General features: G+C 34.5%; 2 protein-coding genes across 5 annotated transcripts; one reads left to right on the top strand and one right to left on the bottom strand.

Annotated features, from left to right (window-relative positions):
- The first annotated feature begins 2,692 nt into the window (after positions 1-2,692).
- LOC120068039 (protein NRT1/ PTR FAMILY 7.3-like) lies at positions 2,693-8,787 on the top strand. 4 transcript variants are annotated; one of them, XM_039019710.2, is made up of 5 exons: positions 2,693-3,137; positions 5,033-5,177; positions 5,550-5,767; positions 6,295-6,845; positions 7,741-8,787. In XM_039019710.2, exons 1-5 carry the CDS (start codon positions 3,093-3,095, stop codon positions 8,612-8,614), a joined length of 1,833 nt encoding a protein of 610 aa, XP_038875638.1. In that variant the 5' UTR covers positions 2,693-3,092; the 3' UTR covers positions 8,615-8,787. The 4 variants fall into 4 exon arrangements, with proteins under 4 accessions (XP_038875638.1, XP_038875639.1, XP_090164266.1 ...); XM_039019711.2 differs by having other exon boundaries at positions 2,999-3,137; positions 5,040-5,177; XM_090308140.1 differs by having other exon boundaries at positions 3,019-3,137; positions 5,005-5,177.
- Positions 8,788-8,899: 112 nt separating this feature from the next.
- Positions 8,900-13,690, bottom strand: LOC120068041 (arginase 1, mitochondrial). The gene is made up of 7 exons (XM_039019713.2): positions 13,405-13,690; positions 11,876-12,018; positions 11,547-11,706; positions 10,905-11,038; positions 10,254-10,463; positions 9,629-9,739; positions 8,900-9,474 (listed from the first exon to the last, which is right to left on the bottom strand). The coding sequence occupies exons 2-7, from the start codon at positions 12,014-12,016 to the stop codon at positions 9,214-9,216; spliced, it is 1,017 nt and encodes a 338-aa protein (XP_038875641.1). The 5' UTR covers positions 12,017-12,018; positions 13,405-13,690; the 3' UTR covers positions 8,900-9,213.
- Between the last annotated feature and the right edge of the window lie 760 nt (positions 13,691-14,450).

Genomic DNA, 14,450 nt, shown 5'->3' with positions numbered 1-14,450 from the left:
GTGACCGTACTTTCCACAGACTTGACAGGTCGGTCGATTTAAGTTACTGTTTCATCCTTTTCCTCATTCGCGGCCTCCATTTTGTCTATTGAATGGATTGTGGTTTGAATTGTTTTCTTTAGAGTTGTTGCCCTGTTGCCGATTCCCATTGAATGAGGGATTAAACTGTGACTTTCCTCCATTTGTGTGCCTGTTGAAAGTTATATTGACAGAAGGATTCTGAGCAAAGAAGCTATGCATTTTGACAAAGTTTTGATGTTCCAAGCATTTTTCATATGAAAGAAGTTTGGATTGCATATCTAACCAAGAAATACCTGGTTTGCCTTGGATTCCCACAACTACTGGATTGTACTCTTCATCAAGGCCAAGAAGAACTTGTGAGATCAGTGTTCTTGTTGAAACAGAGCTTCCCGTCTGCGCAAAGTTGTCAGAGTGTATCTTCATCAACTCCAGATACTCACTCATCTTCTGACTTCCTTTCCTTGTCTGCTGGAATACCTGTTGTAGATAGTCTTCTTCAGCTCGGGATTGAACTCTAAACAACTATTGGATGGTATCCCATAATTCTTTCGCATTTTCGTACCCCATGAGTTGGACGGCAACGTCTGGAGCCATCGAGTTGTACAGCCATCCTAGCAGAAGTTGATCGACGTCTAGCCATGCTTCATATTGAGGATTCAGACACCGTTCTATTGATGAGCTTACTCTGTCATCACTAATCACTTGGGAGCTGGAAGTTGCTTCTGAGGTCGTCTGGACGAACATCAGCGGATAGGGGATCTACCCTGAGAGGTATCCTTCGAGTTTGTAGCTTCGTAGGATGGCAACGCAAGTGTCTTCCACAGCATGAAATTGCCGCATTCTAGCTTTGTGGTGGTGAGCTGGTTGAGCAGTTGATTCAGCGGTGGAGTGCTGAACTTCACATGTTCGGTGGTGGAGGAGCTTCCGGCTAATGTGGTGTTGGCCATGGTGGCTCTGATACCAAGTTGAAGAATGAGAAAATTATTTTGGAGGAATGCCTTTTTTGCTTCTTTTCTCTTGTATTCAGTATATATATTGATATATACAGCCTTTTCACATTGTTCTTCAATGTGGTTACACAACAATAAAAAAAAGAATAAAGGAATAGGTACACATGGCTTAATTTGGTTGGTGGAGTGGAATAATTCTAACTAATTCACAACAGATTTTGGTGACTCACATTATGATTATTCTTCCACTTTCCCTTTTTCTTTTCTATCTTTACTTGTCTCCCTAACATTTCCCTCTAGAATTTTCTCTTCAGCATACTATATGTATTCTATTTCTATCTTTAGACTTAATAAACGATTTGCAGCGTCCACAACTGCTGGTTCTTCTGGGTTTGTTCTCAATTTGGCGGCTAGAAACAGCGGTGGTGAGGGTTGTCGGGTTAAGGGGGCAAGGACTTTGCTTCTGTTGATGTTGAATTGGCAAATAGGGGTTTGGAGGATAAAAATTTTGGCATGGAAATTGTTGAAATATATGTCAATTTGATGGATAAGGATGTGAAATTTGATCTTGAAGAAGGGAATGCTGAGGTTGAGGATGATGACCTGAGATACGCTAGAATTTCCAATACGCCGAAGCTTTTACTTTTAGAATGACTGATGTGATGCTTCACGTCACGACACATAATAGGTTGCAATTTTAGCACATCTTCTACTTACGTGACATATTTACAAAATCTCAAATCTACAACACATCCTTGCAAAAACACTTATCTTAAATTGTCCCTACATTTTATATAACAATTTTCATGTGATAATTGTATCAGACAACATTAATGGGTTAAATTTCTAATATTTTTGGTAAAAAAGAAAAATTAATATTAGTAATTATCATATGTTTTAAATTTTAGTTTTTGTCACATAAAGAAAAATGGTCCCATTATTATAAAATTTTCTTTTAAAATTTATATATTTTTAAAAAATTAATCTTAAATTAGAGATTCAATCCATGTAGTTTCAACATAATTTTGATTTGGTTTCTTAGTTTTAAATATTTAAATTTAGTTTATATGTACCTTAGACAAGTTCTTATGGTTTCAAACATCACAAATTTGTTCTTAATTTGTCATGTCCGCTTAATCTACTTTTTTTTCTTGATATTTTCTTACTCAATCTTAAATCTTAATACAATCAACTAACATGATTGTCAAATAGAAAGTATGAACTCATTGCTACCTAAAAAAAGACAACATTCATAAAGTTTCTAGACACTATTGCTAACATACTACCCTCAATGATGAGAGAAAGTCTTTTTTTTCCCACATATAGAATGAATAATAACTTCTCCTTCATTCCATTTGGACGACAACAACAATTTTTAGTAGAAACAACGAAATACGATTGCTATGTGGAGGGAGCTACGACGAGCTTAGAATCAAGAAAAAAAAAAAAAAGCACAAAGAAAATGACACTTCATTACTATATATATTGCCAAATGAGTAAGTGACAATCAACAATATAACTGCCACATCACTTTACCTTTAGTCCTATTTAAAAGCATTTCTCAAATTACTAAAACTAACTTGATATTTATAGAACGGTGGAAATCAAATCTCAAATACGATTCTACTTTATTTTATTTTATATCATTGGACTACGTACTGATTTCTAAAATTCGTTGGTACAATAGTTACTTTATAAAGTCTTGCTACTAGTCCTTCCAATAACATGGTAATAAATTATTTATCAACAATAACATAATTCAACTACAAAATTTATATTAAACTTAAATCAATACCTCGTTGAAATTAAATTATATTGAGAAAAAAGAAAAAAGAAAAATAATAATCCTCCACACTCCCACATTCAGTGCTCACTCAGCATAATAAAGAAACAAATCCACAAAGGAAGCAAAAAACGGCCGAATGGCAGAGCCTCAGGGACAAGCGTCCGTGGCTGCCGTAGTCAGCTTCCATACAATTTCAGTTGCTTCCATTCAAAGCTTCCGCCATGCAAGGGGAGCTTCAGTTGCGGCACTCGATGTTTCCCTTCTCTATTCTGAATCCAAAACCCCATTTCCCCTCTTTCTCCATAAACGAGCAGTGGGAGTAATTTTTTAGGGCAATGGAGTCAAAACCAGAGCTCAAAGCCAACGACGAAGAACTTCAGGTGATAATGTGCTCTCATCATGGCCTTCCTTGCTTTGGCTTTACTTCAATTCTCCTTTTCATGATTTTGCCTTCCAATGTCGCACATCGGTCAATTTGTGCTATCATTCTCCACTTGTCTTATCTATCTCTTTCTCCAAAAGTTCATTTTTATCCATAATAGCTAGGGCTTGCTTTTGACTATTAAGGCTAGTGAATTGATTAACCGTCTTTTGTTTTTTCTATTACAATGTTGGTGATAAATTGAGATCATGTTTAGCTAACATGTTTCTTTATTATTTTGTTTAAACAACGCCATTTAGTCTATAATTTCTTGTTAAGGTAATGATTTAGTTCCTATTCAGATTAAGATCCTGTTCGATGACGTATTTTGTTTTCTGTTTTTGAGAATTGTGCTTGATTCTTTATTATGATTTTCTCTGTTTTCAAAGAAACATTTGAATTATTAGCCAAATTAAGAAAAACAAGTTTTTAAAACTACTCTTCGTGGCATAACTTGACTTGGGTTTTGAAAATACATCAACAAAATAAAAAGAGATTAATGTTCAAAGAATACAAACCCTCATGAGGAGGAAATCAAAACAACAAGAGTATAATAAACTATAAAGGAAAAAAATGCATTCTTATTTTGAAAAACAAGATGACAAAGCATAGGAACTCAGGGTGAAAGTATTGTTTGTCAGCTAAATTTCCAAAAAAGAAAAGAAAAGAAAAAAGGAGTTATCAAACGGGGCTAAATGATTAGCTGCTGAAATGTGGGTGATGATTTGATCATTGTAGTTTAATATTTGTAATGATAAGGCCCTATTGTGAAAAGTTCTACTAAGGTGTAACAAAGTTTCTTACATGTGTTCCATCACTAAACCACTGAAGAACCAAATGTGTTTTCATAGACTAAACGCCTTCATAAACCCAATTGACCATAACTTTATGCAATTGTTTTTGAAAAGCTATGTTGTTATGTTAAAGTGTTTGATATAAGAATTAATTTCCTGTTTCCTATTCGCTTAGGCTTATGGGTTCAACAGTGATTTAATATGAAAGCAAGTGGTCCTATGTTTGAACCCTAGTAAAATCATTTCTCCCCATATGATATTGATTGATAACCATTTGGTTAGGTCTTGTGCTAATTTCCAAACTACAAGTGAGAAAAGTATTAGAGTATGGAGGTAAATTTAAATTTATTTTAACCCATTAGCTTAGACCTCATTTGGTAACCATTTCATTTCTTGTTTTTGTTTTTTAAAAATTAAGCCTACTTCTTTCCCATTTCTTAAAATGATTTGCATCTTTATTAAGTACAATGATTGAATTCTTAGCTAAATTCCAAAAACAAAAACAACTTTTTAAAAGCAATTTTTTTTAGTTTTTAAATTGTGGCTTGGTTTTTTAAACTATTGGTAAAAGGTAGATAATAAATGAAGAAATTTGGATGTGAAAGTAGTGTCTATAGGCTTAATTTTCAAAAAAACGAAAACAAAATAGAAAATGGTTACCAAACGGGACCTTAAATTTTTGGGTTTAGTGGAGCTCAACAACTTCTTATCTTTCATAACAATACAATACTAACAGTCATCTGTTTTCCCCTTTTTATTTTATACCAACTTGTAGGAAACGGGTAAGAAATTATACAAAACAATAGAACATCAGAAAGTGCAAATATTCTAAGGTCATGAACTGCTATCATTAATCATCGTCATGATAACTTTAGATGATACCATTTGAACTGTTATCTTCATCAAATGTCAAAGTTGCTACAGTCAATTTTATACATATAACTTTAATCTCTTATGCTACACTGATGATAGCTTTTAATATATATTTTTTATTTAGCTTTCATTTGATATTGAAATGGATTTTTATAAAAGTTTAACAGTACCTAAAATGTTGCAAAAGGTGGCAGATCTACATCTGTTGGAGAATGGCCAAGAAAGGTCTCAGAGTTCAAGCTCAGAAGATGCTGCCTTGGCTGATCAAAATGACAAAACAACAGCAAAAGGAAGAAAAGTTGGTGGGTGGAATTGTGGGATGCTCCTGCTAGGTAAACAAAACTCATTTTTGGTTGTTATATTATAAAAAATCTGAAAATCTCAAACTTCATTTTCATGTTTTTAAGGGCTCCTTTGATAGCATTCATATTCCTCAACTGCTACCATTTTCTCAAAAACATAGGTTGATCATAAATAAGCTAAGAAAATTCAGTTAGCATTTTGGTTTTGAACCTGACCACAGCTCAACTGGTTTGAGCATATGTCCTTTGACCTAGACGTCAAATATTCGAATCTCTCAATCTCCCCTTGTTGGAAGAAAAAAAAACTTTTAGCGTTTTGGTTCTACTTGGAGTTGTTTGGCAATATTCCCATCTCCTATCTCCAATTATGAGAATATATAAAATGTCAAACCCCCCCTGCAGTGAATCAAGGATTGATCACACTGGCATTTGCTGGAGTTGAAGTGAACTTGGTTCTGTTTTCAAAGTCAGTGCTGAGGCAAACCAATGCTGAAGCAGCAAATACATTCAGCAGATGGATGGGAACCACTTATTGCTTCTCTTTGTTGGGTGCATTTCTCAGTGACTCGTACTTGGGAAGATATCTCACTTGTGTAATATTTCAACTTGTCTTCATTGTTGTAAGTCGGCTTCTTCTCTTGCTCCTTGTTCTGTTGCAAGCTGATTTAATAATGACTCCATCACAAGTCTAAAAAGACAACTTAAAAGTTGTTTAGCAGAATGAGCTACCACACAATCTGTACTCCTTGATGAGTTTTTGAAACTTCTGGGACTTTTTTAAGCGGGGTGTCTAGGGCCTACTTCTGTATTATGCTCATGGCCCGCCTCCTCCTAACCCAGAGTCAAATTCGAAAGACAAAGTATTTTGTAAGTTATTTTCAACCTAAACGTTCAAACACACAAGATATCTCCAAACATCTCTACCCCTTGTCATCTTAGTACCCCAGAGACAACTTGAAAATTTTAACTATGATTTTTTCGAAATTAGGTTATGAAACAAAGAAATAGTTAATAAATTAGCTTAGAAAACTAAAATCAAGATCTTTTTTAGATGAGATTGAGGTTACAACATTCTTCATTAGATGGCAGCGATAGAGATGAACAATATTCTTGCGATGTGAATAAAATTCACGCTCTCTTTTTGCAGGGTCTGATAGCACTTTCCTTATTAACTCACATATCTCTGCTCAAACCGAATGGTTGTGGCAAAATAGGCCAATTATGCGACCCTCATGGCTTAACTGAACTCTCAATATTTTACATATCGATCTATCTAATTGCCTTGGGGAATGGAGCCCCCGAGCCTGCATTGGCTACATTTGGTGCAGAGCAGTTCGACGACAAAGATCCCAAGGAAAACCGAGCCAAGACCTCATTTTACAGCTACTTCTATGTGTCAATAAACATGGGGTGTTTGATTGCAGAGACAGTTTTGGTTTATATAGAGAATTTGGGGCACTGGATGGTGGGGTTTTGGATATGTGCTGTGTGTGGATTGCTTGCCTATCTGTTGTTATTGAGTGGAACTTCAAGATATAGACAGTCCAAACCTTGTGGGAATCCTATATCAAGATTCTCTCAAGTTGTAATGGCTTCCATGAAGAAGATGAATCTTCAAATGCCTTCAAATGGAGAAGGTCTTTATGAAGAACTTGGGAAAGAGGGTACAAGGAGAATGGTACACACTGAAGGCTTCAAGTAAGTGGGGTCCTTTTTCTCTCTCTCTTTTTTTTTTTTCTTTAATCTTTTTTCATTATTTCTTTTTTCGTGTGATATATATATATGTGTGTCTCTGTATGTGTATATATATATAGACAAGGCGGTTTTAGGAAAAATACATAAATAAATAAGGTTGGTAAGGGAATATTATGAATTTAGATTAACTTATCATTTGAAATTTGAAGAATGTTATCACTTTGAAGGATTAGTTTCTGAGGCACTGAGGTGTTTTATCATAATCTTTAATTTTTGTTAGTGTAATCCGAGTAATATCAACCTTTTATTTTTAAGGGGGTGCTTGGGCCAAGAAGTTGGTTATTATAGTCCTACGTTATTATAATTGGGTTATAATAATGTGTTTGGGCTGTAGATTATTTTAGTTTTAGTTTTAGTAGTATGTGTTTGAGATATAAACTATTTTAGTTTGAGAAGGAAATAGTAAACACTCTAGCAAAGAATAAAAAAATGATGAATGTAAAATAGTAAAAACTATAGCAAATAGTAAATACTAGTAAATATGGTTTTAAAAATAATATTGACTGTAACTAATTGAAAAATACAAAATAGTATTTACTGTAACAAGAAATACTTATTAACGTCTTAGGATCATTTTTCTAAATTATATTTCTTCCAACATGATCGTTTGGGCACATGCTCATAAAGTATTTTGAAAGGGACAAATTTTCTGCCATGATTGATGACTCATGCTCAAAACATATTTTTGTCCTAATCAATAAATACTCTGAACTATACTTTTTTTTTTTACCTAGGGATGGGTGTGATATGACCGAAGCCTTAAAAATCAAAATCCTGACAAGAAACTTTTTAGTGGATGAACTTTTTTCTTTTTTTTTTTTTTTTTTGAATAATGCAGATTTTTAGACAGAGCAGCCATTCTTACAGCAGAGGAGATTAACTTGATATGCAACCAAAGCCAAACTCCAAATCCATGGCAAATTTGCCCTGTCACTCAGGTTGAGGAAGTCAAATGCATTTTGAGGCTTCTTCCAGTCTGGTTATGCACTATTTTCTCCTCTGTTGTGTTCATTCAAATGCTCTCTCTTTTTGTTGAACAAGGAGCTGCCATGGACACCATCGTCGTGTCAAACTTCCACATACCTCCAGCAAGCATGACCGCCTTCGACATTGTAAGCACAACCATGTTCATCATGCTTTATGACAGACTTATTGTTCCTCTATACATAAGAATTGCCAAACGAAAGCCAAAACCCCCAAACGAGCTACAAAGGATTGGGATCGGCCTAGCCATTGCAATAGTAGCACTTGTTATTGCAGGCTTCGTCGAGCAAAAACGGTTGAAACATGCAAGTGTTAGTGGCAAAGAAACTAGTTCTTTGAGTATTTTCTGGCAAACGCCGCAGTATGTACTTGTGGGGGTCTCTGAAGCATTCGTCTACGTAGCTCAGATGGATTTTTTCACATCACAAATACCAGAAGGATTGAAAAGCTTGGGGATGGGACTTTCCATGTCTTCATCAGCAATGGGGAGTTACCTTGCAAGCCTTATTTTAACTACTGTAATGGCTATCACAAAGACTAATGGTAAGCTAGGCTGGGTTCCCCCGAACCTGAACGACGGTCATTTGGACAGATTCTTCTTTCTATCAGCCGCACTTACTGCTCTTAACTTGGCCTTCTATGTAGTTTGTGCCAAGCGGTATAAAGGTTCGGTAATAGAGAAGCGTGACGGGGACCAAGAAGAGGAGCTTAATATAGAGTTCAAGTGAGAATCCTTTTCAGATAGGAAAATTTCAGGGAACAAATATTGTTGAGATATAGCATGTATATTACCAAAGACTTCTTTGATAATAGAGAGTGTAGGCAAACGGGTTTGACAATAAATATATTTCTTCCATTACTTTGTAGTATAATATGAAGATTTTATCTTTTGACTTCAAAAGGAGTATATGTCAATGATAGTTGAACTATGTTCAGCTTTAACTTTTCATTTATAAATATATTTCTGCTGCTCTTTTAATGTTCACCAATCAAATTAAAAGAACTGATTGGGATGAACTTAAACAATGATTTTCAATTTTATTAAATATATATTGCACAAAAGGAACAAAACTTAGAATTACCAAAATTATAATTACTACTCTCAAGTTCTTCTATGATTCCATCAACTTGTGAATGCTAAACCTTCCCTATATAAAGATGTGCTCTAAGACCTTATAATAATTCTATCACTCAGCAGTTCACTAGTTACTGAGTGAGTGCGCAAGAATCCTATATAAATAAGTTCCCTCTGCAAAAATAGGTCTTTATAGTGCGCAAGAAACAGTAGCAAGGATCCCAATGGATGGATTACACAAGGCTTTGCTTTTCACTTGGCTATCTTAGCTGTGAGTTCTCTTACCAACTTAGCAGCAACCATAGCGGTCATCCCATCGACAGTATCTCGCTGAGGGTTGAACTCGACAACATCTGCACCCACAATATCCCCTTTAAGATTGTGGATGATGTTCAGAACATCACGGAAAGACAAACCTCCCGGTTCAATATGAGACACTCCAGGAGCAAATGCTGGATCGAGAGAGTCGACGTCTATTGAAATGTAAACACCTTTTACGCCTTCCCCCAATTTCTGCATATGATATTGACGCAGTAGAGAGTTAGGAAACAGACAATGGCTAGTAAGGTACGTCACATTTCAGAGTTGATGATCGTAAAGGAAGAAATATATTGTTTTTTTCAATAAAAGTTTTACGCATGTATTGAAGAGAGGAAAAAAGAGAGACCAAATTTTCCAAATATTCGCGATCTCTTGAAAAGGTCCGCATTTCATATAGCTCCACTCCAAATCTTTTGCATTGGTCTCTTCCTTCTTGTGATATTGATCTTATACCAACCTGAAACGAAAAACCATTTCTCAAGTTCAGTAGAACTTCGGTTTATTAGTATACAAGTAACAACAAGATTTTTGATTCACTATGAGTGACAACAAGATTCTGATCCTGAAGGAATGGGAGAGAGACATTTCATTGATAAAAAAGGAGGGAATTCACTATAAGTATGCAAATCAAGGAGTGTCCCTTCACAACCAATAGGGACTTGAAATTGAAATACCCCGTATAGAAAGCAAACTTCTCCTGACACCACTGATTATCTCTAACAACTAACAATTTTTTGAAAAATAAAACTAAAAAACAAAATCATCTCTTTCTCCCTTTACTGATAAAAAACTTAATGGTGGCCGTAAGTCATAGAAAGGGGACAAAAAACCATAAACACTCAACCGAACCCCGGTTTTTGACATAAGCTCGCAGAATGAAAACTATTATCAATATAAAGTAGAGGTCAAAGGAGAAAATCACCGAATACAAATTTCATATTAAAATAACACTTCCGAGGAAATAACCTTACCTGCAAAAGTCGCCTGGCATAACCACCTTCCATAATTCGTGCAAAAGAAGAGGCATGCGAAAAGTAGTTTCCTTCATAAGCATCATAATTATCAGGATGAGCATCTAGATGAAGAATATCAACTTGACCCCCAAGCTTCTCAGAGACTGCTTTGACAACAGGATAAGATATGGAGTGGTCGCCTCCTAAAACCAATGGCCGTAGTGGATCCTGAAGCAGCAAGATTCAAAATATAATCTACTCAACCAATATACAAAAGGAGAATAACCACAGCCAAGAAACTACATATGTACTAGCACCAAAGGTTTAAGAAATAACATCACCAAAATAAGGGGAAAAAGAGGTTCTAAAATCATGGCACTTCTTTTAGGAAAGGAGAGATTTATATATCAATAACTCTGATGACAAGTTATCGAATGAACTATGAAAAGTTTAGGCCATATCTTTCTGAGGAGAAATGACATGTAAGGTTAACGATACCACATATGGACAAACTAGGAAAATAAGATCCTTCCACACCAGTTTGACAGGCTTGTTAAATTTGTCATTGCACATGTAAAGTGATTGAATCAATGACGATCCACAGTTCAACCTCAAACTATAAAGAGAAGAAAATATAAATAAATAAATAAAAGCTCCAAAGTAACTCACCTCTTCCATCACCAGCTTTACAGACTCGCTCACAACGTTCATCAATCTTTCATCATCCACACCACAGTCCCTGATCTCTTGGACAGGGACATCGCCAACATCCGTCAGCACTCTTGGGTCAGTAAGTTCTTTTCCTGCATTACAAAAGCATTGTTTTTCACTTGGCGCGTGGATTGCCAATGATTTCATAATTTCAACTAACATTAGCTATTAGGCAAGGGGGTGAAGCACAGAACTTTGTTTCTTGTCATGTAGGGTAACTTGCAGGCAAATGAATGTCCAGACAAGACAATACGAATTAAAAATCCCCTAGGTTTCACAATTAGTTTCAACTTTGCTTCTGAAATCAGAATGTTTAAATATACCTTATTTTGACGATTTCCCCACTAATTATCAGAACTTTATACATGTGACTATTTGGGGCTAATTTTAAAATCTTTTAATACAAGCCTATTGAAACAAATTATGATTTACCATATTGAAGAATAGAAAAGGTGATAAGCGTCAATTTCAAGTAACAAGTGAGGATTATGCTATCATTGCTATTCTATATTAAGAATAAACCAACTTTATTGCTATTCCATATTAAACACATACTAAGTTAATTTTATGAAACTTCCTAGAGGCAACAGAATAGAATACCTTCTTCTGTAGTTGGATTTGTGCTCCCGCACCAGATGGCCTCCCTGATCCGAGGAGGTGCAAATGCCGGACCTTGAAGAAATGATGAATTATGTCCCAAAGGAACTCCAAGAAGAGAAGCCGATGCTACAGCACCTCCTAAAGCACGCACAAGCTCACCCTAGGAAAACAAGTCCAGAAGCTTAATGTTGTAATTGACTGCTGAACAAATATCTCTCTACTTAACTTAATATATTCTAAATAAACAATCACACAATCTAATCAGTTTGATTAAGTTATCTAGAATTTATTTAGTAAGAAACAAATTACAAGGAACCAGACCAACATACCTTGAGCTTCGCTCTCTCACGAATGAGTGTTAGAGATGCTTCAATAACACGATTTTGACCCTTCTCAATCAATGCGGTGGGAATATTTGCAGAATTTAGTTTCTGAAAGTAATGAATTCCTCTCCGTCCTAACACTGACATTTCTGTGAATGAACATCGTATATGTGAATTAAAATTGGGCAAAAAACTTCTAATTCAAAAGGTCTGGGAAAAGCAACTTGATGCACCTAATGAACTGAGATCAATTATCTTGATAAGTGTACCAACCAAAATTTGGATTTCAACTTCTACTGTATGATAAATAACTCATTTGCTCTATAGAAGAATATGGCCTAAATCCAATGAAAACTGACTTTAACATATCGTGCTGAAAAATAAGAGAACACTTACTTCTACAACCTCAAATACAAAGCTAAGAAATGCCCCCTGCCATTTATGAGACAATCCAGTATCTTAGCAATTTTTAAGATTTGTCAGATTACTGCATAACCCCAATTCGTCCACTTAATAAAAAAATGTTGTCCTTCTCCACCTACTTCTTCTTGCAAGTACTACCACCCTTATTTATTATTTTTATTATCGATAAAGAACCCATGGACGAAATGAAAGAATATAAGGGCATATTAAAAAACCAAGCCCTCAAAAGAAAGCACCCAAGAAGAAAGGTCTCCAATCTAACAAAATACGATCTGATGAATAATTACAAAAAGAACTAATACCATTACTTGTTGAACACCATCGGAATCATTCTATCGAAATGAACAATTATTGTTACTTTTAATGTTCAAGTCTTTTCCTTTTTCTTAAAATCCATTCTTTTTAATAAATTAAAACTGTCCAAGTCATACTAGAGGACTGAAATACAGATTAGAAATTTGGGTGAGGGGGATATAAAAAGCCAGTAAGCCTGACTAATATATAATTATTATTTATTTTGTTTTTCCTAAAAAACATTTATATTTCGGTCTGGGTGTCAAATCAACGTGCTCCATAACCAAAACCCACAAAGTTTCCCTCCCTGCAAATCAAATATTTATTGAAAAAAAAAAAAAAAAAAAAAACAGAAATCTGAGCTTGAAGAGGAAAGCGGGAAGCAGAAATGAGATGGTGACCACTAAGCAATGAGAAAGCACAACTTCAAGGGCAAAAAAGTAATTGAGATAGGCAGCTAAAAATCAGGTAAAGAACAACAATTCTCTAGAGATTTATATTATAATAATTTTCTCTTTTCTTTTTTAAAAAAAAAAAAAAAAAAAAAAAAAACCATTGCAAGATTCACACACTTCAGCCGAGTAATTACAAACATCCCAGTGCAAATCAAACTCAAATAACAGCAATAAACAGCGAATAGAGACTGAAGAAAGAGAAAACCCAGAGCAAAACCCAGAGGATCATTCACTGATCCAAACGCAAAAGCTCGGAAAAAAAGATAAAACAACAACCATTCCGTCTTTTATCTGTCCAATTTTGATCGAAATTGGAGCAGAAACATGCAATGGAAATGGAGAGAAAAGATATCGGAAGCTTACCGACGAAGAGCGAGAGAGTTGATGGAGGGAGCGGAGAGCTGAAAAATGTGCGAATGAATGAAAAATTTTTGGAAATGGAAGAAGAAATTGAGAGTGAGCCAATAAAATAAGCACTGTGTAAAAGGAAGAGCACGCTTTCCAATCGCTGCCCCGTGACAGTTAAGAAGCTGCAAATAAAATAATTATTAAAATACAATTTTAGTTCCCTTATACAACAAATGCCCAATTTTTATATTTCATTTTTATACATGTACAAATTTTTTAATCATTTGCTTTCTAGCGGGTTATCGATCTTCTTAGTCTTATCTAATATATTTATAGATGTTTTTTCTTTTTTAACTTTACGTTGTTCTTTGTTTTGCTGTTGTCCCTAGTTTGTGGAGGATTTTGAGTTATTTTCTCTAGCTTTCTCCCTAGTGATTTGCGGATTGCATTTATATGTTGGTTTTGTTATGGTCTTATCTGTTGCTTTATTTTGGTTTTGTTATTCTGTCATTGTGTTGTACTTTGTTGCTTTGATCCCGTGCTGTGAGTTCCCCTTGTTGTTGTATAATAATATCACCTATTCTAAATTATTAAAACTCAAGACTAAAATTATATTTTTTTTTCTTTATTTTTTATTGAAATTAGTTAAATAATAATTATAAATTTTGTATAATAAAATACAATATTGATAAATTTGTTCTTTATAATTCAAAGATACTTTACACTCAGTTCTTATTATTATTTTTTAAGTACAATCAGATTATAAGGATTTAAACCATAAATCTTATAGATTAAAGCTTGAATTTTTTGGATTGATAACCTAGTATTATTCCCTATAATTTCATTTTATTTCCTATGACTTTAAAAACTTAATGTGCTACACCACTAAAATGTAATCTTCTAAATCTAGAATCTTCCTGGAGATGATCTAATAAACGAAGAAAAATATTTTTTAAAAAAAAAAATAGAACTAAATCATGATAAAGAAGAAGAGAGAACTTTATAATGGTAGGATATGAATAAGTTAAAACTTTTGAATTTAAAAAACTTTCAAATCCTAT

Source organism: Benincasa hispida, chromosome 12 (assembly GCF_027475165.1).
Source record: "Benincasa hispida cultivar pf3 chromosome 12, pf3_genome.v1.1, whole genome shotgun sequence".
NCBI classification, from domain to species: domain Eukaryota; kingdom Viridiplantae; phylum Streptophyta; class Magnoliopsida; order Cucurbitales; family Cucurbitaceae; genus Benincasa; species Benincasa hispida.
The sequence above is the reverse complement of the archived record's forward strand: the minus strand, read 5'-3'. Positions and strand labels throughout refer to the sequence as shown.